Source organism: Carcharhinus amblyrhynchos, chromosome 13 (genome assembly GCF_965287045.1).
Source record: "Carcharhinus amblyrhynchos chromosome 13, sCarAmb.v2.hapA, whole genome shotgun sequence".
Lineage (NCBI taxonomy): Eukaryota > Metazoa > Chordata > Chondrichthyes > Carcharhiniformes > Carcharhinidae > Carcharhinus > Carcharhinus amblyrhynchos.
Window position 1 is genome coordinate 29,124,473 of NC_137336.1, and position 24,345 is coordinate 29,148,817.

The 24,345-nt window shown below is 41.4% G+C and overlaps 1 protein-coding gene across 2 annotated transcripts in view; it reads left to right on the plus strand.

The window, feature by feature from the left end:
- The first annotated feature begins 1,852 nt into the window (after window positions 1–1,852).
- Window positions 1,853–24,345, plus strand: part of ddx46 (DEAD (Asp-Glu-Ala-Asp) box polypeptide 46) — a 54,035-nt gene continuing 31,542 nt past the window's right edge. The window contains exons 1-9 of one of the 2 annotated variants that reach the window (XM_080201445.1): window positions 1,853–1,953; window positions 12,763–12,954; window positions 15,044–15,082; window positions 16,677–16,805; window positions 20,145–20,232; window positions 21,534–21,699; window positions 22,833–22,981; window positions 23,793–23,906; window positions 24,037–24,202. In XM_080201445.1, coding sequence (XP_080057571.1) covers window positions 1,937–1,953; window positions 12,763–12,954; window positions 15,044–15,082; window positions 16,677–16,805; window positions 20,145–20,232; window positions 21,534–21,699; window positions 22,833–22,981; window positions 23,793–23,906; window positions 24,037–24,202 — 1,060 coding nt within the window. In that variant the 5' untranslated portion in view covers window positions 1,853–1,936. The remainder of the gene's footprint in view (window positions 1,954–12,762; window positions 12,955–15,043; window positions 15,083–16,676; window positions 16,806–20,144; window positions 20,233–21,533; window positions 21,700–22,832; window positions 22,982–23,792; window positions 23,907–24,036; window positions 24,203–24,345) is intronic. The other variant, XM_080201446.1, reaches the window with a different exon arrangement.

Sequence of the window (24,345 nt, forward strand, 5' to 3'; positions counted from 1 at the left end):
AAGTCCTGTTCACTCCTGTGCATTGTCTCCCAGTCAAAAACATCTTGATTTTAAAATCTGATCCTACCTTTCAAATCCCTTCCTATCTCTGCAATTTCCTCCAGCTGCAGAGCCCCAGCCTCTGAGATAGCTGCATTCTCTAATTCTGGCTCCATCATTAATGGCTGTGCCTTTGATTGTCTCAGCTCCAAGCTCTAAAATACCCTCCTTGCACCTCTCTGTCTCACTACCTTGCTTTTCTCCTTTAAGGCATTCCTTAAAACCTTCCTCTTTGACCATCTCACCTAATATAGAACATAGAAACATAGAAAAACTACAGCACAATACAGGCCCTTCAGCCCACAAAGTTGTGCCGAACATATCCCCACCTTAGAGATTACTAGGCTTACCTATAACCCTCTATCTTACTGTTCCATGTACTTATCTAAAAGTCTCTTAAAAGACCCTATCAAATCCTCCTCCACCACCATTGCTGGCAGCCCATTCCATGCACCTACAACTCTCTGAGTGAAAAACTTACCCCTGTACCTACTCCCCAGCACTTTAAACCTGTGCCCTCTTGTGACAACCATTTCAGCCTTGGGAAAAAGCCTCTGAAAAAGCCTAATATCTCCTTATGCAGCTTAGCATCATATTTTGTTTTAGAATGCCTCTCTGAAATGCCTTTAGAAGTTTTACAACTTGATACCACTATAGACAACAGGGTAGTCACCTGTTCCAGAAAAAAGGTTCAGCTAAGGAAACAGAGATAAACATGTACTTTCGCAAAAACAGAATATGCAAGAAAATCTCAGCAAGTCTGACTGCACCTGTGGATTGAGAATAGATCCAACATTTCAAGTCAGGATGACCCTTTGTCAGTGATGAAGACAAGGAAAATAGGAGGAGATTTATACTCTAAGGGTAAGGGAGAGAGGGTAGACGGAGACTTTAATTGATAGGGATGGCATACACAAAAAACAAAGGGTATGTAAATGGTGATGATAAAGGCTGAGAATGTTGCTAATACCATTCCTTAAATGATCATAATGTGTAAATAGCAGAACAAAGATGCAGGGTGTTTTTGTTTCAGATTCCAGCATCTGCAGTATTTTATATTTACCTAAACATGTGCTTTGTCTGCTGCATGCCTCTCTTCGCACAGGAAGAGAATCTAGAAGAAGAGAATAGGCATAATAAGGGGTGGTACGGTGTCACAGTGGTTAGCACTGCTGTGTCACAGCGCCAGGGTACCGGGTTCGATTTCCAGCTTGGGTCACTCTCTGTGCGGAGTTTGCATGTTCTCCCCGTGTTCGCATGTGTTTCCTCCAGATACTCTGGTTTCCTCCACCGTCTGAAAGATGTGCTGGTTAGGTACATTGGCCATGCTAAATTCTCCTTCAGTGTTCCCGAAAAGGCGCTGGAGTGTGGCCACTCAGGGATTTTTAAATCCATTCGTGGGACATGGACGTCGCTGGCTGGCCAGCATTTATTGCCCATTCCTAGTTGCCCTTGAACTGAGTGCCATTTCAGTGGGTAGCCATGATGCGGAGATGACGGCATTGGACTGGGGTGGGCACGATAAGAAATCTCGCCAGATTAAAGTCAAATAAACCTGTCGGACTTTAACCTGATGTTGTGAGATTGCTTGGTATTTGAGAGGGCAGTTGAGAAGACTTTCGCGATAACTTCATTGCAGTGTTAATGTAAGCCTACTTGCGACACTAATAAATAAACAAAATTAATTTAAAACTAATACAAGTTGTTATTGTTGTTGTCTGTTGGCAATGCCAGTCAGTCACAATGACAGGGGCGGTGACAGTTTAAGCCTCCGGTCGGTGGAGGGCGCGGGTGCTGGGAGTCCGGCCGCTGTCGCTTCCCTGCTGGTGTGCGCTCCGAGCCCGGGCTTGAGGCCGAGGTGGGGAGTCGGTGGTTCTGTTGTCTTTAACCGGCAGCGATGGGCAGAGAGTCCAGGTAAAGGTGCACTTTTTACTGCGGATCGCGAACGATGGTGTGGAGCGCAGCCGGAGGGGCGGCAGCGGCGAGGGGGGCCGCTTGTCGGGGTGGGCCTCGGGGGCCCCGGTAGTCGCCTGGCCAGGCCCCGCTGCATTGGCTCCACCTTCCCCATGCGCTTTAGGAAACGTTTCTCCACGGGTCCCGCCTCCAGCCAACAATAAAAACCCCTTTATGTGTTTGGGAAGTTGCGTTTGACTTTTTCCATATGTGCCTATCACCTGTTGTCTTACTGACCAAAGGGAGCTCCTGCTTCCTGATAACTTGGATAAGCCTGAGTTGTTGTCTGATTTCAATAAGGAATTAGATTTTGCTCTTGAAGCTAAAGAGATCAAAGGATATTGGGGGAGAGGGGGGAAGAAATCGGGATATTGAATTCAATGATCAGCCCTGATCAAAGTGATTGGCGGTGGACCACTCGAAGGACCGAATGGTCAACCCCAGCTCCTAGTTTCTATGTTTCTAAGCTGGTTTTAGCCATGAGAATGATAACTGAACGTGGTTTCACTGACTTTGGATTGAAACCTGGCAAAGGCTCCTTCTGTACCAGATGAAGAGTGCATGTGTCAAATGAAACCAGGATCAGGAATGGTGTGAAAGCCTTGACAAAATCAGTCCTGGTTCACTGGTTGAGTTCTACAGATGAAATAACTTGATGACTTTACCTTGTCAGCTGTGGCTCATGTCTGATTTGATTTGACTTATATATTGTCCCATGTATTAGGATATCATGAAAAGTATTGGGTTTCTTTGTGAGCTATATGGACAGTGTTGTATACCATTCATAGAGAAGGACAGGAGAGAAAAGTGAGGGAGAATCTTTTTTGTTTTGATCTGTTGTCACTTGTATTGAGATAGTGAAAAGTATTGTTTCTAGAGTGCTCTATAGGCAAAACACACCATACATAAGAGAAGGATAGAAGAGGGTACTGTAGTGTAACACTCGTAGCTAGCGTGAAGAGAAAGGTTGACTTAATATGAAGTAGGTCCATTCAGAAGTCTGATGGCAGCAGGGAAGAAGCTGTTCTTGAATTGGCTGGTACATGACCTCAAACATTTGTATCGTTTTCCCGACGGAAGAAGGGGGAAGAGAGAATGTCTGGATTGTGTGGGGTTCATGATATTGATGGCTGCTTTTCCGAGGCAGCAGGAAGTGTAGTCAGAGTCAATCAATGGGAGGCTGGTTTGTGTGATGCACTGGGCTTCGTTCACACCCCTTTGTCATTCGTTGCGGTCTTGGTCGGCACAGGCGCCGTAGCAAGCGGTAATACATCCAGAAAGGATGCTTTCTATGGTGCACCTATCTGTAAGAAAGTCATGAGTCAGAAAGTTGTGAGTTCATGGCCAGCTCCAATGCTTGAGCACAAAAGTCTAGGCTGACACAGGTGCTATCTCTTGGATGAGACATTAAACCCATGCCAATCTGTCTATGCTCTCAGATGGATCAAAATTCCCACAATACTATTTCAAAAAAGAAAAAGGGGAATTGCCCCTGGTGTCTTGGCTAACGTGTCCATCAGTCAACATCATAAACAGATTATGGTCATTATCATATTGCTATTTGTGGGAACTTGCTGTGTGAAAATTGACTGCTATGTTTCCAGTATTACAACAATGACTGCAATTCAGAACTTCTTGATTGGTTGTAGAATGCTCCTTGGTCATGAAATGTGCTGCATAAATGTGACATTTTCTTTAGAGAGCTGTTTGTATTCATTGTGCAGGATGTCCCAAAGTTGGGAAGTGGATAAAAATCAAGTAGCAGCTAAATCATAGTTTAATTGCCTGCAGATTGTGTTAATTTGGGTCTAGATTTATAGGCCTTTAAGGTGCATGCCAAAGTCAGAAGAAAGAGGCGGGGGTGCACTTTAATTTTTGTACCTCGTTAACCTCCACACAGGGATATTTAGATGCATTATTAATTTAGCTTGCAGAGAAATAAAGACAGCTATATTTTTTGTTTAATTTGCAGTCAGACTGTCCTAATTTCTTCCTTAGATTTTTGAGATTTTGATTACTTTGCATGATTCTTGATAAAGATGATGTATGGATACATCAAAGGCATTGCTTGAATTGAGGCATTAAAATGAGTGTGTTTCGAAACTGAGTGACTGTCAACTCCCCCCCCCAACATGTACAAAGTTCAGCATTGGATCATTTAATAACATTTCTTTTGTCAGAGAAGGTCAGGATGGTTAATTCCACGCACTTAACTGAAGTATGCCAAAACGCTAAAACAAATTTTGATTTGTATTGAAGATGGGTCTCACTTGCTGGGCGGATTCTCATGAATCTACTTTACTCGCTAAATCTCATATTTTATGGTAGGAGTATCTACCATATATTCAGGCTTTCTTCTCCCTTTCCCTGGAGCTATTGGTGTTGCAAGTCCATAAGACTCTGCAGGTCAATCAAACCTCACTTTGCACTCCCAGTTTTCCAAATCCAGGCTGTCCAACCTTTCATGGTCCGAAGTTTGTATGCACCCAACCTCTATGCTTTCCCCCAGGCAGTTGCTATTCTGTTTCACTTATGCTATGCTGCCTCCCCTATTGTTTGTAAACTCTGGGACTCAATCCCAGCTCTGCCAAATTTCCTGACCACTGTCCTAATGCAATCAAATGTAAACTTTATGAAAGAGAAAATGTAAAATTATATGTCGTTAAAGTTTGATTTGATTTATTATTGTTACATATATTGGCATAGTGAAATGTATTGTTTCTTGCGCACGATACAGACAAAGCATACTGTTCATAGAGAAGGAAACAAGAGATTGCAGAATGTAGTGTTACTGTCATAGCTAGAGTGTAGAGAAAGATCAACTTACTGCAAGGTAAGTCTGTTCAAAAGTCTGGCGGCAGCAGGGAAGAAGCTGTTCTTGAGTCGGTTGGTAAGAGGCCTCAGACTTTTGTATCTGTTTCCCGATGGAAGAAGGCAGAAGAAAGAATGCCCAGGGTATGCATGGGGTCCTGAATAATGCTGGCTGCTTTGCCAAGGCAGCAGAAAATGTGGACAGAATCAATGAATGGGAGGCTGGGTTGTGTGGTGTATTTGACTACATTCAGTGTTCCCTGATTTTATGGACAAGGATGTGTGAAATAAGTTAATGTATTGCTGGAGAAATGGAAGACAAGGGAACATAAGAACATAAGAAATAGGAGCCGGAGTAGGCCATCTAGCCCTTCGAGCCTGCCCCGCCATTCAATAAGATCATGGCTGATCTGTCGTGGCTCAGTTCCACTTTCCCGCCCTCTCCCCATAACCCTTAATCCCCTCTCTTATCAAAAACCCATCAACCCGCTTCTTAAAAATATTTAGCGAGGCAGCCTCCACCACTTCAATGTGCAGAGAATTCCAGAGATTCACCACCCTTTGAGTGAAGAAGTTCCTCCTCAACTCCGTTCTAAACCGCCCCCCCTTTATCTTGAGGCTGTGCCCCCTAGTCCGCCTGTCTCTTTTGAGCGGGAAGAGTCTCTCCACCTCTATCCTATCCATCCCATTCATCATCTTATACGTCTCAATGAGATCTCCCCTCATTCTTCTAAACTCTAATGAGTACAAGCCTAGTTTATTCAGCCTCTCCTCGTAGCTCAACCCCCTCAACTCCGGTATCAGCCTAGTAAACCTCCTCTGCACTCCCTCCAAGGCCAAAATATCTTTGCGCAGGTGCGGTGCCCAAAACTGCACGCAGTACTCCAGCTGCGGCCTCACCAGTGCCCTATACAGCTGCAGCAAGACCTCCCTACTTTTATATTCAATCCCCCTTGCTATGAAGGCCAGCATCCCATTCGCCTTCCTGACCACCTGCTGCACCTGCAAGCTGGGTTTTTGTGACTCATGCACAAGGACCCCGAGGTCCCTCTGCACCGTCGCCTGCTGCAGTTTTTCGCCACGTAAGTAATAGTCCTTCCTACCATTCTTCCTACCAAAGTGGACCACCTCGCACTTGCCAACATTAAATTCCATTTGCCATTTCCTGGCCCATTCGCCCAGCCTATCTAGATCCTTCTGCAGACTCTCCACACCCTCCGCACAATTTGCCGTTCCCCCAATCTTGGTGTCATCAGCAAATTTAGACACCCTACACTCGGTTCCCTCCTCCAGATCATCTATATAAATGGTAAAAAGCTGAGGCCCCAGCACCAACCCCTGGGGCACTCCACTAGTCACCATCCGCCAATCCGAATAGCACCCGTTGACCCCCACTCTCTGCCTCCTATTTGACAACCAATCCTCTATCCACGCTAACACCCTACCCCCAACTCCATGTCCCCCGACCTTCTGCAATAACCTCTTGTGGGGTACTTTGTCAAACGCCTTCTGAAAATCCAGAAAGACCACATCCACCGGCTCCCCTCTATCCACTGCCCTAGACACATCCTCATAGAACTCCAGTAAATTTGTCAGACACGACTTCCCTTTAATGAAACCGTGCTGCGTCTGCTCTATCAAGCAATTCCCTTCAAGATGCCTCGCAATTTCCTCCTTAATGACGGATTCTAACATTTTACCTACCACAGACGTTAAACTAACCGGCCTATAATTCCCCGCCTTCTGCCTGGCACCCTTCTTAAACAACGGCGTAACATTAGCCGTTTTCCAATCTTCCGGCACTTCCCCGGAATCCAGCGACGTCTGGAAAATAACCACCAAGGCATCCACTATCACCTCCGCCGTTTCTTTCAGAACCCTCGGATGCATTCCATCTGGTCCTGGGGACTTGTCCACAATCAGCCCCTCCAGTCTGTCGAGCACCGCCTCTGTAGTAACAGTAATGTCATTAAGACCCTCCAGTCCTACCACCTTTCCATCGCTAACACCCGGCAAATTATTCACGTCCTCCTCCGTGAAGACAGAAACAAAAAAGTTATTCAATACCTTAGCCATATCCCCATCCCCTACCACTAGGTCCCCTTTCTCATCCTCTAAAGGACCAACGTTCACCCTAGCCAGCCTCTTCCTTTTTATATATTTATAAAAACTCTTGCTATCCTTTTTTATATTAAGCGCTAGCCCAGCTTCATAGTTTCTCCTACCCTTCTTTATCAACTTCTTTGTCAATCTTTGTTGACATTTAAACCTCTCCCAATCCTCTTCTCGCCCACTACTCTTTGCTACTCTAAATTCCTCCGCTTTTAATTTAACACTTTCCTTCACCTCCTTCGTTATCCACGGCTTATTACCTCTCCTCCTATGGTCCTTTTTGACCATCGGAATAAATTTCTGCTGAGCACCAAGAAAGATCTCCTTAAAGATCCTCCACTGCTCCTCAGCAGACCGTCCCTCCAACGCGCTCCCCCAGTCCACATTCGCCAATTCTTCTCTCATCCTACCGTACTCCCCTCTATTCAAACAAAGTACGCGTGTCTGGGAACCCACTTTCTCCTCCTCCATCTGCACCAGAAACTCCACCATACAATGATCACTCTCTCCAAGAGGATCCTTCACCGCAAGCTCCCTAATTCTACCTGCCTCATTACATAGCACCAGATCCAAGATAGCTCGCTCCCTCGTCGGCTCCAACACACCTGTTCGAGGAAACTATCCCGGCAGCATTCCAAGAACTCCTCCTCAAGCCCACCGCGTCGAACATGGGTCGACCAATCAATATGCAGATTGAAATCCCCCATAACTACGGCCGTCCCATTCCTGCATGCTGCACTTATTTGCGCGTTAACAGCCCGCCCCACCTCCAGGTCATTATTCGGGGGCCTGTAGACGACACCCACCAGCGTCTTCCTCCCTTTGCTGTTCCTAATCTCCACCCACAACGATTCCACGTTCTGCTCCTTGGCTCCAGTATCATCCCTTGCTACCACCTTGATGCTATCCTTAATCAGCAGAGCTACGCCCTCCCCTTTTCCCTCCTGCCTATCCTTCCTAAACACTTGATAGCCCTGTACATTCAGCTCCCAGTCCCTGTCACCTTGCAGCCACGTCTCTGTAATGGCCACCAGATCGTATCCATTTGTGCCGATCTGCGCCACCAGCTCATCCACTTTATTCTGAATGCTTTGTGCATTCAGATAAAGCGCTTTCATCCCAGCCTTCACCTGGACCCTATTTGCCGTAACGCCACCAACCATACTCACGCCCCCTACTCCCTCTATTATTGGGACATCCTCGGCCTCTTCCCTTACATGTACCCTATCCTTAACTTTAGACCTCGTAACGTCACCTACCCTTGCACCCTCCCCCGCCCCCCCAATTAGTTTAAAGCCCTGTCTACAGTCCTCTTTACTCAAGTCGCCAGCACTCTGGTCCCAGCACGGTTCAGACCAACCCCATCCCGCCCGAACAGGTCCCACCTACCCCAATACTGGTGCCAATGCCCCATAATTTCAAACCCATTCCTCCCACACCAGTCCCTGAGCCACCCATTCACTTCCTTAATCCTGTCAACCCTACGCCAGTCTGCAGTCGGTTCAGGCAGTAGCCCAGAGATAATCACCTTGTCGGTTCTACTTTTTAATTCCATTCCCAGCTTTTCATACTCCCTCCCCAGATCCTCAGTTCGCATTTTACTTATGTCGCCGGCACCCACATGTACCACAACGACCGGATTCTCACCCTCCCACTCCAGGTTCCTCTGCAGCCCAGCTGCGACATCCCGTATCCGAGAACCAGGCAGACAACACACCCTTCTGTGCACTTTGTCATTGTGACAAAGGACAGTGTCAATACACTTCACCCCACTATCCCCAGTCACTACTACGTTCCTTTTCCCCTTCTCTTTGCCTATGTCCTGCTGCACCACTGTACCGTGTGCAGTTTGCTCACCAACCTCACCTGCCTCGTCCTCTTCCAGACTGGAAGCAAGAACCTCAAACCTGTTATGCAGATTAAGAGGCTGAGGCCTCCGCTCCTGACCCCTCCTTCCTCCTCCCAGCAGCCCCCTCTTGTCCCTGACCCTTAGAGTTAGCCCGTCTAGGGGGGGTGGATGTCACTTGCACCCCATTGACAATGGCACCCTCTCTCCCCCTGATGAGCCTCAGCGTCTGTAGCTCAGAGGCCAGCTCATCCACCTTGAGCTGGAGCTCCTCCAGCAACCTGCACTTACTACAGACATGGTCACTGTGATGGACCCTGGGGTCCACCAGTTCCCACATCATACAGAAACCACACATCACATGCCCCTCCATTATTCACTGTAGTAGTTTTGGAAAAACATTTTTTTTTTCCTTGTTTTTTCAAACAAACTCACCTGGCCTTTTTTCCCTCAAGCCCCTTTTGATATTAAGCCCTATTAGCTCACTCTGCTTCCCTCTCACTCCGCTGCCCGCTCCGACGCTGCCCGCTGTCTACACCAGGCCTCCTTTTAAACCTGGCGCTGATTTAAAGCTGTCTGGACCACAACTCCCTTCTAACCACTCCCTCAGAATTCTTAAAGCAGTAAATACAATAAATGCTTTAAACAGTTCTACGAAGAACAAAGTGCTTTAAACTTATTTTAAACAGGTTTTTAACAGGTAACATCTTAGCTCTCTCTCTGCTCCTTCACTCGTCTGCTCCAGCAAACAATGGAAGGCTTCACCGTCATGTTTGACTGAGAAAATAAATAATTGTATGTGAATAAAGGGGAATCTGGATGTGGTGTACTTGGATTCTCAAAAGGTGTTTGATAAGGTGCCACATCAAGGATTGCTACACAATATAAGAGTTCGTGGTGTAGGGGAAACATTTTAGTGTGGTAAGGTGGTTTGTTGGCTAACAGGAAGTGAACAATAGGGATAAATGGGTCATTTTCAGACTGGCAACCTGTAACTAGTGGTGTGCAACAAAGATCAGTGCTCTCAATTATTTACACTCTCTAAATGATTTGGGATGGAAGGGCTGAATGCTACATTTGCAGATGACAGAAAAATAGATAGGAAATTAAACTAAGGAGGAGGGCATCAAGAGTCTCCAAAGGGATTTATATCGGGTAAATGAGTGGGGGGAAAGAAACAGCAGATAGAGTATAATGTGGGAAAATGTAACTTAACCACTTTAGCAGGAAGAATGGAAAAGCATTCTATTATTTAAATAGAGTGATTGCAAAACTCTGATCCGGGGGACCTCGGTACGTGAATCACAAAAAAGTTAATATTGCAGATACAGCAATTGACCAGGATGGCAAATGGAATGTTGTTTGTTGCAGGGAAAAGGAATATAACACTAGGGAAGTTTTTTTACAATTGTATATGGCATTGTTGAAACCACAGCAGGGTACAGTATACAGTTTTGGTCTCCTTACTTGAGAAAGCATATAATTGCATGAGAAGCAGTTCAGAAAAGGTTCACTCAACTGATACCTCAGACGAATGGATTATCTTACAAAGAAAGGTGGGGTGGATTTGACTTACATCGATTAGAGTTTAGAAGAATGGTGATCTTTTTAAAACATACAAGACCCTGACGAGACTTTGCAGGCCAACAGGATATTTCCACTTGTGGAAGAGATCAGAAGTAGTGGATGCAGTTTAAAAGTAAGGAGTCTCCAATATATGACACTGATGAGGAGAATTTTTTTCTCTAACAGACATTGGTCTGTGGAATTCTTGTCCCCAGAGAGCAGCGGAGAAAAAGTTAATGAATGTTATTAAGGCTGGTGTTTTTGCCCTCGAACTCAGGTCAGTTGACGCCATGACAAAGACACTCCATCTTTTAAGTTATTGTACAACAAATCTTATTTATTGTACCTTAGCAAGTTAGCACAAAATTACACCAGGTATCAAACTTTGTTACATACACACTGTTTAACCTCTGGTTTTGTTACACACAAAGTAACTAACATTTGATCTCCATTATACACACAAGTATTCAAAAGGTATCAGAACTTCACAAGACCACAACTGTGTTGCTATGTATATTCTATAGCCCATCAAAGAGTGTGAAAGCAATAGAGGTTCAAATCTGCAAGCAAATTTGAGAAATTTGTAAAAACAATAAACTAGTAATATGAACGGGGGGAAAAACAATGTAATGGGCAAGGGGATGGAGGAATTCTTCTTTGGACTTGTTAATTATGTCAGACGTAATATGTTTTTGAGTTCTTCATTGAAATAATGCAGAGGATTAATAAAGGTTGTGTAGATGATACATATGGACTTCTAAAGGGCTTTCATAAAGTGCCATAAAATCAACTTGCTAGCAAGCCAAGCCAAACCAAAATTGAAGGGGCAATGGGAGTGTAGACAAAGAAAAGAGTAAAAAGTATTGATGAATGTTTTTCAGACTAATTACACAGTGGTATTGCCTAGGCATCATTATTAGGGCTGCAGTTTCTTTTGATATGTGACAGGAACTTGGTTAAAAGAGGAAACATTTCAAAGTTTGCAGATGACAACATTTGGGAATGTTAAGCGTACGAGATGGCACAGTAGCACAGTGGTTGGCACTGCTGCTTCACATGAACAGGGTTCAATTCCCAGCTTGGGTCATTGTCTGTGTGGAGTTTGCATGTTCTCCCCGTGTCTGCATGGGGTTTCTACTGGGTGCTCAGGTTTCCCACATTCAGAAAGACGTGCTGGTTCGGTGCATTGAGCCGGACTACGGTGATTAGCGGAATTTCACTGTAACATCATTGCAGTGTTAATGTATGCCTTACTTGTGACTAATAAACAAACTTTTCTTTGCACATCGACTGATTAAGTGGACAGAACAACTGGAATTTTGGAAGGAAGAAGAAGCGGAGGCAATATAAATTAAATGGTACAACTTCAAAATGCAAGAATAGGGAGATCTATTGGTTCCTTTACCCAACACTTTCAAGTTGACAGAACAATTTAATGAGACTTCTTGTTAAATGAGTATGTATCGTGGAGTTTGTAATTACAAGTATAGAGCACAAAAACAAAGAACGCATGCAAAGTTTCCTCAATCAATGAGGCGATTTACTAGAATAGGACGATGGGCGAGGCATTTGGAGGCTCCAGAGAGTTTGGATTTTTCTCCTTTCAACAGAGTAAAGTGAGGGGAAATTAATAAAGGTGTTCAAATCTATGAAAGAGTTTAATAGTATAGACAGAAAATGTTCGATTATGTGGAGAACCTTGGTTTCTTGCCAATTGTCTTCAGATCAGGGGAGGGAGAGTTGCGCATGGGTATTCTTATGCATAGGATTCCTAGTATCTGAAATGTGCTGTTTGAAAAGCTGATAAATACAGATTCAATAAACATTTTCAGGAGAAATTGGAAAATAGCTTGAAGCAGTAAAGTTTTCATAGATATGGCAATGGAAGTGGGGCCTGGATCTAATTGGGTAAATCTTTCAAGATTGAATAATTGAGCTGCGGGATTCAGCAATTCTATTTATTGCCCGTCCTTAGTCCATTGTGAAGGTTGGTGGTGGGCCTGCAGCCTTGTAGTGATTTGATGTAATTGGAATGAATGCCAAGCTACCGTAAAGGCTAGTAATGCATACAATGGCTGGTTTACTTATATACAGCATATTGGTGAACGATTGGGATTTTCTAAAAGCTATTCTTTTGCTGCACGGGTTTTATATTGTAAAATTTTTAAAACTGAAGTCAAAATTTCAGACTGACATGATGGAATTTGAATGCATGTTGTCTGGATTATTTGTCCAGTAATTTATTCACACAGTTGGAATTGGGGGTGATGGCGGTTGGGAGTGATGCCTGTTTTGGGGGGGGAAACAGGATCAGAAAAGTTTAAGCTTTGATTGAGATATGAATTTTATTTCAGGGAGCGGCAACCCTTCTGCATAGATCACCCAAGTTTCCTTTGTGAAAGCTAAGGTTAATCCAAGTTTTATCATTTTTCTAGGCATTATCGGAAGCGATCTGCATCGCGTGGGCGCTCTGGGAGTCGCTCCAGAAGCCGTTCACCTGCTGAGAAGCGGTCTAAACTTGGGGATGTCAGAGGTCGTTCACGCAGCCGAGAACGTGATCGGAGAAGGGATCGTTCTCGTAGTCGAGATAGGAGACGGTCAAGATCCCGGGAAAGAAAACGACTCAGGTGAGGATGTTAGTACTTTGTAAAATGAATAAATTGTGCTGTTTGTTTGTTGTGATGGGAAAGATCATCACAAATATTGTAATTTGCCTTAAAGCTAATTTTCTTTCAAAGTCTTATGTCACCATATGTTTTTGAATTGACTGACTAAATGAAAAATTAGCTAATAACTAGAGTCTAGATGTTTTAGAGCACAGAACAGCAGGAAGCCTGAAATTAACTTGATGCTTACCATAGCAAAATATTTGAACAGGGAAATAGCCTGCTAGTGGGCGCTAAATCCAATAAACAGCTTACTCTAATTATGATATATTCTCATTATTTACTTAACCATTTACTCTTAATTTGTGACAAATCTTTTTCCGTTGCTCACTTGCGTTTTCCTTTTGGGTTTTTCCAGTTTAAAGAATTTTAAATATGTGACCATTACTTTAAATTTGATTATAAATTTTTACTAAGTCACAGAAGTTAAATTAAGTTGTAGTTATTAAGTGAACTTTTGAACAATAGCAGCTTTCTTTGCGCATGCAGGGCATTGTGTGCCAGAATTATTTTATGATATTCAAATAAAAAGACCCAGTTATTAGATGTGTGCCTAACCCTTAAACTAATTTGACATGGTGAAATAGGTGAGATAATTGTTTTATAAGTTATTGTTGGCGTGCTTTTCGGCATCTAGCATCATGCTTTTAACAGCAAAATAGAGGTAAAATACTAGGGATGCTGGAAATCTGAAATAAAAACAACATATTGGGTTACTCCACTGCATATACTCACTGGTTATGAAAGAATGGTTTATCTGTACAATTTCGAGATAATGTACAGATCTGATTCATTGTTACTTAGATACTCAGATTGATGTCCAATTGTGGTGAAATTATAAATATGCATGCATAATATAGTCACTGCTAATTCCATAAGCCAAGCAGTTTTTTGTTGCTTGCTATCTTTTCATTCATTGAATACTAACTGTTAAAAATATTTTTGCCACCTTAAAATCCTTAATAACTAAATTTGCTTCAATAATTTATGGTTGGTATAAATGTAAAATAACAAATTTTATAGATATGACTTAAAGCATGGACACATTTTTTTAATGTGCAGAAAAAGAATTGCATATGATTACAATAGTGAGCAGTTTTATCTACCCATTGTAATCTACACAATAACCCTACCATTGCTGATAACATTAGAAGTTTGGAATTCATTTTATTTGTACCAGAACAGTGGCTGACATTTCTAGAAAGAAAACTCCTCTGTGAACAGCAGCCTCCGTTGAGAATATAATGAATATCTTAGTGTATGTTTTACGAGATTGTGTCATACATTGACCTTCAATTTGTGTTATTTCAGAGTGCTTTGATGAGCACTCTGCTCCTTTTTTAGAATAGGATGTTCTGGTACATTCATTATACTCAGTAAACATTGATAACAATATTTAAGTAAATGTAGTTTGCATATTTGTCAGGTTTTACCATGCATTAATGTGAACACTCAGTCAATGGTTAATTGGGCTTCTTTAAATTGATCTAGTAGCGTAGAGTGTACCAGATCTATGATTGATTTAATTTAGAATGCTGCATTTATGGTGATTAAAATAATATCTGGTGGACATGGGCTTGCAGTTGATGGTATTTTAATAAATGATTCTTTCTTTTCTGCAGTAAATTTTTGGGGGTCAACATATCTGATGCTCCATCCCTGACTAAGAGGTTGTTCGGCAACCCAACCAATGCCAATGTTGCTCTGAAGCCGGCTGTTACCAGAGCAGCGCCTGGTGATTGTCCCTGTTTCTTTTTCTTGTTCAGATGTTTTGGATTGTGATGTGGCCGTAAAATTAGGAGGATTCCATAGTTCTAGGGAGCTGGAAAACATAGCCAAACACCTTAAAACAGCTGTGTAATGTGAATATGTGGTCATTGTCCCTAATTGATAGAATAGAAAGTAGCCACACTGCATCCCTGGGAAAATCATGAATTTTTAGTCCATTTTAGAAATTCCAGTGCAAGATGTAAAGCTGAATATAACTTGGTTTTGACTGTGTTATTTTCCACTTTCGTTCCAATTGTTTATTTAATTTTATCTTACACAGAACACCACAGAGATGCAGAATGTCAGTGGTCATATCAAAGTGAGTAGATAGCAATTTAAACTTTAACCTAACATTAGGGCCTGGATTTTGCGGTTAGCTGACCGCTGACATTGAAAAAAAGCTGCCCACAAAGATCTTGTGATCTCTGGCATGGATTTCCCCTTTCCCAACGTCAGTTTTAATTTGGCGTCAAGTCAAGGGGATCTCCAGGTATTCGGCAACTGTGATGTCATCAAGCAGGGTAAGCAGCCAATCACATTGAAATATTCTCACAGACAGCAAACCAGGAAGTAAAATATGCTGATTACCCTTCACCTTTAATAATTTTAGAAAGCAAGATAAATGATTGGGATTTATGCATGGGATTAAGGTAGAAGATGACATATCATCCATGTTTTTTGGAACAAATTATTCAAAAAAGATTTTTTTAAGACTGTAATGACTTTCCGCAAATATAAGATTAGTTTTCTGGGGTCAGTGAGGCTGTTCAACAGCAATTATGAACTTAGTGTACCATTAAAAACCTAGAAACAGCTACTTCCACAAGTTATACCTATTTCAAGGGTTCTATACCAAGACTGATAGCGTAAAAGGACAAGTTCGCATCAGTTCACTGACTTCTTTATGATTGCAGTCTGGGGGTTTTCAACAGAGTACGCTAGCGGCAGGCATAGAATCACTGACAGCAACTTCTGAATTTCCACATTTAACTGCACATGTGCAAGACTCTGAGGGTTCTGCCAGTTTTAAAAGAGTAATGATGACAAACACACTGCGTTTCGCCATAATGGCTACTGCAAGATCTGGTCTGAGGTGGCAGCCTTCGTTCAGTGGTAGTACTCTCGCCTCTCAACCAGAACATTGAGTGTTCAGTCACCATCCTAGAGACTTGAACCTATATCGTAGTTTGAAACATCAGTATAGAACTACTACAGTACTGCATTACTGGAGGTGCCATCTATTCAATGAGTAGTTTAAATCAAGGCCCTGTCTGCTCCTTCAGGTACACACAAATAATCCCATGGCATTTTTCAAAGAAGATCAGGGAGGTTTATCTCAGTGTCCCAGCTAGCATTTATCACTCAACCAGCGTCACCAATTTATCTCATTGCTGTTTGTGGGACCTTGCCAAGTGCAAATTGACTGCTGCATTTGCCTACTTTACAATGGTAAATCAAAAGGACTTTGACTGTGAATCACATTAGCATCCTAAGATTGTGAATGACTCTATATACTTCCATCTTTATACCGTTCAGGATATATTTTCTTTCTAACTTAAATATAGGTTTTTGCTGTTCTTGAAGTAACTTTTCAATGCAGTTCATTATTGAAAATGGACGTTGATTAATATATTTCTACAGCAGGGTCCTGTTGTACGCAGTTGGTTAAGGAAGATAGAAAAATGTCTGTAAGCAGATTTGCATGTGATGGTAGTAAATGCAGCACCATACTGAAAGTCACTTACAATTTAAGAAACATGTATACCTGTATGTACTTAGATTTGACTACGACCAGTTTGCACAATTCAGATTCCCACCAGGTTGTAACAGCATTTGACAGTAAGGTGGACTGTGCTAAGATGATTAGCTCTTGTTTTTTCCAGTCATTAAAATCAAACACTTCCATCTTGTAGACGATCAAGGAGTCGAGAGAGGAGGAGATCCCGCAGTCGAGAAAAACGGCGATCAGTAAGCAGAGGTAGAAGCCGTAGATCACATTCTCAACCACGCTCTCGAAGCCGTAGTAAGAGCAAGGAAAGAAGGTATTGTCTTGCCAGATACTGGGTATTATATAACCAATTAGAATATCAAATGAAGTAATTGAAAACCCAAGTCTATTCTTTAGTTGAACTTGCAAATGGATTTAGGTATGAAACCCATGTACGTGAGAGCTTATATTCTTTCAGTTCAAACGCGCCTTTCTTCTATCACTGAAAAGGGATTCATTTTCAGTAATCATTGACTGATATCAAAGGACTGTACTTGTAATTCAATATCCCAATTGGATAATTTATAAAATTATTAATTGTATATTTTTAATAACTGATTTGCTTTGAACATATTTTATTGTTCTACCTGCTGGTTTTAACATGCTGGTGACATCTTGCTGATCCTGGCTTGTAAAAGTTACAATGGTGACAGCATATGGAAAAATTTTGTTACCATTAGTTCGGTTTATCATGATGTAGTGCATTCTCCACGCACTGCATGAGTCTGTCACTTATTCTGTTAGTTCTAAGGAATAATCTGCCTGATGCATATTATGTCCTTCCATCAGGTTCCTTACTGTGATTCAAGAAATACAGAGGCCCCTGGGGACATGGGTTTAAATCCAACCAGGACAGCTTTCAATTAATTAATTAAGTAAAAGCTAGACTCAACAATGATGAACAGGAAACGACCGGATAGTCATAAAAAACCCATCTGTTTCACTATTGTCCTTTGGGAAAGGAATCTACCATCCATAGCCAGTCTGGTCTACATATGAGTCCACACTCACATTAATATGGTTGACTTATAACTGCCCTTTGAAAGAGTCTGGCAAGCCACTCAGTTATACTTAACTGCAAGAGAAGACTTGAAAAAGAATAATGCTAGATGGACTATCTGGCCAATGACCTAGGCACGGAAAAGTACATCAGCATATCCTACCCAGGTGGCCCTGCAAAGTCACCCTCAGCAACATCTGGAGGCCTGTGCCAAAAGTGGGAGTTTTTTCACAGGCTAGTCAAGCAGCAGCATGACACAGTCATACTCATAAAATCATACCTTACGGACAATGTCCTGGATGCCCATATTGCCATCCCTGGGTATGTCCTATCTCATCAGCAGGACTGAGCCACTAGAGATGGTAATAGTGGTATACATGGGGAGGGAATTGTCTCAAGAGTCTTCCAAATTGACTTCAGACCCCACGAAATCTCATGGCATTAGGTCAAGCATGGGCAAGGAAACCTGCTGATTGCCATCCACCGCTCCTTCTTAACTGATGTTTCTCCATGTTGAACGTCACTTGGAAGAAACACTAATAGTATAGCAAAAGCACAGAATGTAGCCTGGATGGGGCACTTCAAAACCCATCACATTGGTGGCTTGATAGCAGCACAACTGACTGAGCTGACCCAGTACTGCTGGGCATACTGCTAGACTGGGCCTGCAGGAGATGGAGGGAACTAACAAGAGGGAAGAAACTATCCCTCACCTGTCTACGTGTCGCAGATGTATCAGTTCACGATACATGTACGTGTAGAAGTGACCACTGCTTGGTCCTAGTGCAGACAAAGTCACATCTACACCGTAGGGTACCAGCCATCATTTTGTGTGATGTTGCCATCAGCTAAATGGGATAGATTATGAAGAGATCCAGCAGCTGAAAACTGGGCATCTGAGAGCATTTGGATCATCAGGACCAGCAGAATTGTATTCAATCAGAATCTGTAACCTCATGGCCTAGCATGTTCATTGTCACCGTCAACCATGGGATCAACCCAGATTTAATAAGCGCAGGAGAGCATGCCAGAAGCAGCACCCAGGCATACTTAAAAATGAGGTGCCAACCTGATGAAGCCTTAACACAAAACTGTGAATGCTTGAAGCAGACAAAATTACATGCATGCTAAACAGTGAAAGAGCTAAATGATCCCACAACTAATCAAATCAAAGCTCTGCAATCTTGCACATCCAATTTTGAATGGTAGTGGACAAATAAACAACTAACGGGAGGAGATTCCACAAACGCCCCCATCCTCAATGATGGGAGGGGCCAACACAACAGTGCAAAAGACAAGAATATTTGCAAGCATTTTCAGCCAGAAAGGCCATATGAATGATTGATCTTGCATCCTCCTAATTTCCCAACGTCACAGTGCCAGTCTTTGGCTATTTCAATTCAATGCACATGATATCAAAAAAAGGCTGCAGCTATTGGTTATTGTAAAGCCTATGGACCCTGACAACATACCAGCAATAGTACTGAAGACTTGTACTCCAGAATTAGCCGCACTCTGGCCTTGCCAGTGGCACTCTTATCCCATGAAATAATAAAAAAAACATTTGGGGTAGCAATGGAACAATATCATTGAGCTGAATATTTCTAGTAGTGATGGTTTGAGGCAGGTATAGGAAGCCTAGTCTAATTTAGTTGGCGAACCTCAGAGTGAATTTCGGGACTTGCAGGTGCAAAATTTCCTAGAAGATCGGTTGCCTGAGACATTGACCTTTCACTACTACAACCCGAGTTTGAATTTACTTTCGGCTGATGGAATAAAATCTCTACCGTTAGCTATACGAGTGTTGTATAGAACGGATTCAGTCAATCTTAGCCTAGTTATTGCCTAGATGACATTGAATTGGCAATTGTTTGCAGATGGTAGCTGTGAGAAATCTTACTGTACACAGGCTCTAATACTTCAGTTGATGTAGGTGGTTTGGACAAGACTACATCGCTGTCCTGTACGATAGCCCAAGCATCTGTTTTTGGATCCAGAAGTTTAAAAGCCTTATTTTTAATCCCACAGCGTCATTGTGAATAAATCCTGGATCTGTTGTTTTCCGAATTTCTCCTAATTTTGTTTTCCAGTGCTGCATGGTATGCTATGCTCTTTATAAAGTTAAAATATTTCTGAAATAAAAGAGGCTTTATTTTACATTGAGCTATGCTTAACTTGGGAGCAGTGATGCGGGTGGTTGAAATTATAATTTATTAATGTGGAAGTAAAATATCCCAGATGCTGAAACGGAAAATGCTGGACATACTGAGCAGATCAGGCAGAAAACGCTGCAAATACTGATATAGGCAGCATCTATGAAGAGAGACAGAGGTAACTTTGCCAACTTTTCATCACGACATAAAATTTCATTGACCTGGTCTATTCCTTTCTGCACACGTGCTCCTGACCTGCTGAATATTTCCAACATTCCTGTTTTTAGTTTATTTTATTAAATTAAGTACAAAATTTCTTCAAGGAAATAGAATGGCCATTAAATGAAGGCGCCATTGAGCTGCTGATGGAAGTTACTAACGCGTGTTGAAATTGTGTTTAAGGTTGCTTACGTCAGACATTCCCAGTGCATCTAGGAATAACATTATGTGTATTTTTCAGATCCAAATCGAAAGACCGTGTAGAAGTGACCAATGAAGCCGTCAAAGAGAAGAAAAAGGAGGAGAAAGATGATGACAAAGACGTTAGTGTAAGTGCGAGATGGAAAGAAATAATTGTCATTTAATTAGCATCTTTCACAACCTTACGGTGTGCCATGATGCTTTCTAGCTAATGAGGTACCTTTGGATTGTACTTGCTGTTTTACTGTAAAGAAGCATTGCACAAGTTTGCACACAGCAAACACCCACAAACACCAGCAATGACCAAAATGGTCAGTTAATCAGCTTTTGGTATTGGTTTGGAATTAATGTTGACCTAGCTACCAAGTAAGCTTCCTACTGTTCTTTGGTAGACAACACCTCTGACAGTTCAGCACTCTGCTCAAACTGTACTGAAGTGTCATTCTAGATTACACACTAAAGTTTTTGGAACAGGGCTTAAAGTCACGCTTAGATTATTAATTCGAAAAGCAGGATTTTCTGACCATGCGCACACCATTTTAGCTAGTCCTATAGAAATGATAAATCATAATCTTGCCATTTTACCATGGATACACAATGAATCGTATAACTGTTATCATATGAAAGATCATCTGGTCTATTGTGTCTGTACTGGCCCTCTTTAAAATCAACTCAACTTGTCCCATTCCCCAGACCTTTCCCCCTTAGTTATGAGTTTTTTTTCTTGTAATCTGCTAATCAAATTCTCTATTTAAAGCCATGATCGAATCTACCTCCGTTGTCCTCAGGCAGTTCAATCTAGATCTTCGGCCAATTACTTTAAATCTGGCTCTCTACCCTTCTACCAATGGCAACAGTTTTTCTGTATCTTGACCACTCCTGATTTTGTATACCTCCATCAAATCTCCTTTCAATCTTCTCTTCTTAAAGGAAAACAATTCAGCTTCCCCAGTCTATCCACGTAACTGAAGTCCCTCGTTCCTAAAATAATTTTTAGAAATATTTTCTGAGGTGTGTGGAATTGGATGCAATACTCCAGTTGAGGCAAATCTGTGTTTCATAAAGGTGCATGATAACTTCCTTGTTCTCTGTACCTCCTTTTATAAAACGCGGTTCTCATAATCGCTTTCTCAATCTTCCCTATCACATTCAAAGAATTCTGCACATATATCCTTAGGTCTGTTTGTTCCTGCATCACTTTTAACATGTATGCGTCATGAAATGTGAATATTAAAATTTTGTGTCCAACAGATGATCTCTATTACTCATTTTTTACTTACTATTCAGAAATGGAATTAGTTGAAATCATCCAATTATCCACATGCTAATTGATTAGCTAACACTGTATTTACAGAGAAGATTAATGACTACTTGAACAAGCTTCTCTGTTGATTAAATTTAATTTTCAAATTATCTTGAATTCTAATAGAATTTTGAACAAAGCAAATTGGAGGAGGAAATGAGGAAACGAAAAGAACGAGTTGAGAAATGGAGGGAAGAACAACGCAAAAAGGTTGTTGAAAATATTGGTGAAATAAAGAGAGAACTTGAAGAGATGAAACAGGGCAAAAAATGGAGCCTTGAGGATGATGATGGTAAGATTCTTAGTTCTTTGTGATCATGCAGTGAATTACTTTAAATTGTCACAACTATTGTCACATAACCAAACATGGCAACCATTTTATGCACAAGAAGATCCCATACCAGTGAAAAAAAGATGCATGACTAGTTGATCTATTTTTTTGATGGTAGTGGTTGAAGAAAAGTATGGACTGTTATTAATATCAGTTGAGGGGTGCATGCTAGCCAGGACATTGCGAGAACTCCACTACACTTCTTCAGCTCGCACCAGGGAATTTTTTTACATCTAACTTGATCAGGCAGATAAGCAATTGCTGAAACGTTTAGAAAATCTTTTCAGGGCTAGTGTTTGAGGTAGAAACTAGATATAAATTTGAGATTAAATTGGATGGATGGGGAAAGAAAAGAGGCAGAAGGGATAAGAGAACTGTTGAGTTGATGTGAATTATTTGCTTGCATGGAAGATAAATGTCAAACTTGGTTGGAGGACATTTGGAATACTGTGTGCCACTTGGGGATTGCCATCAGACTTTTGAATGGATCGACCTTATATTAAGTTGATTGTTCCCTACACCCTAGCTATGACTAGTATCATAACTATGTAGCATTATATCTGCACCCTTTCCTTCTCCCCATGTAATCTATGAAGGGTACATTTTCTCTGTATATGCATAAGAAACCAGACTTTTCACTGTATCCCAATACATGTGACAGTAATAAATGAAATCAAATTGTGGTTGGTTTTGTTCTCTGAGTTAACATGAAGAAGTCGTTCCATGGAGAAATGCCTGGTTAGCTTTTGACTCTGGCCTCTTGAAATTGAAGGTGCAAGGAAACTTTAATTTTATCGTAAAAACAAAATGCTGGAAAGACTTAGCAGCTCTGGCTGAATCTCTGGAGAAAGTAACAGAGTTAACTTTTAATGTTTAATGTGAATCTTCAGAACTTTGATTTGGGTTGAATTTGAATCTGTATACTATAATGGAAGCAAATAGTGTATAAATCTACACTGTCTAATTCTCCTGACTTAATTCTGATGTTTATTATGAAGCTTATTCCTGGCAGTTCAGTACTGTGTAAACACTCATTACCTGATGTATGAATTATCTGTATTTATGACTTAACTGTTCACCTTTTATTTGGACAGATGATGAAGATGAAATCATAGAGGGTGAAAGGAAAGAAGAAGGAGATGATGACAATGAAGAATTGGATCCATTAGATGCTTACATGGAAGATATAAAGGAGGAAGTGAAGAAATTTAACATGGGGAGTGTGAAAGGAGGAAGTGAAAAGGTAAAGTTATTTTTCTAAAAACTCTCTCGTTCTTAGTACTTAATACTATTACTACTTAGTACTTAATACTATTTGCCTTAGTACTTAATACTATTTGTACTTGTTCTAACAAATGCAAAGTAGGGAAGTGCCTTTTTATTCTTAAGCGATGCTGATATTATCATCCCATGTTATAACTGCAGTGAAAACCGAAATGGTATTGCATGGAATAATTTCCGTCAAGAGATGTTTTTCAAACTACAATAGTAGCCTGATTATCTACATCTATTTTCAAGAATATTTGTCAGTAGATCACCAGGAACCAACATTTGGTTTTACATTAAACCAGTTAAGATGCAGTTCAGTACAAACAATTGTTTTTGTACATGGTGGATTTTGACCCAGATGGTTAAGTTGCTATCCAGTGCTGTAATTCATAGAATTTACTGTTCGTACAACTCAGAAATTCTAAAGTTGGCAGAGTTTTAGTTTCAAGTCCAGGAGGCTAGCAGGAGCCATACTGATTTTTCTTAATAGTCAGTTGATCCCTCGATTACCCAATCAGAGCCATAAAAAAACTCTCATTACATAGAGGAGAATTCTCAGTACTCCCTGAGCAGTCCATTCCACTGTAGGTCAATGAGATACACTAAAAGTTATACCAGTGATGTGTCATTTCTGAGGACTAAACTTCATGAATTAGTATTTCATGCTCTCCAAATGCAGTTCGTTAAATGAATAATGCTGCTTTTGTCATAAGCGTCTCTTCTCCAATGTTTCTCGCAGTATTTCTGCCCAGCACTCATAATAATACAAAGTTTGTCATTTCCAGAAATCAGGTGCAACTGTTATGAAAGTCATGACTGTGGTGACTACCAAAAAACCATACTCTGAAATGGAAAAAAAGAAAGGAGAGCTAATGGAGAATGACCAGGATGCAATGGAGGTAGTAGAAAAGAATGCTGGAAACATTGTTTTTATTTTGTTCGTAGCTTGAAATTCAAATATAATCCAAGTTCAAACTCCTTTTGTGAGTGTGGTTACAAATTATTGTTGTCTTTTTTAAAACTGGGCAGTATTCCTCAGAGGAGGAAGAAGTTGATCTTCAGACTGCACTCACAGGGTATCAGACTAAACAGAGGAAGCTACTGGAACCTGTGGATCATGGAAAAATAGAGTATGAAGCCTATCGAAAGAACTTTTACGTTGAAGTCCCTGAGCTCGCTAAAATGACTGCCGAAGGTTAGTATTTACAATGCTACAGGTGGTCTTACAGCTAAGATGAGTATTTTGCAATGTTTTCCTTTCTGTTTTTTTTAAGAAAATAATTGTGAACAGTGATAAATTGGTGAAAAGACTTGGCTGCAACAGAAATCAACAGATAA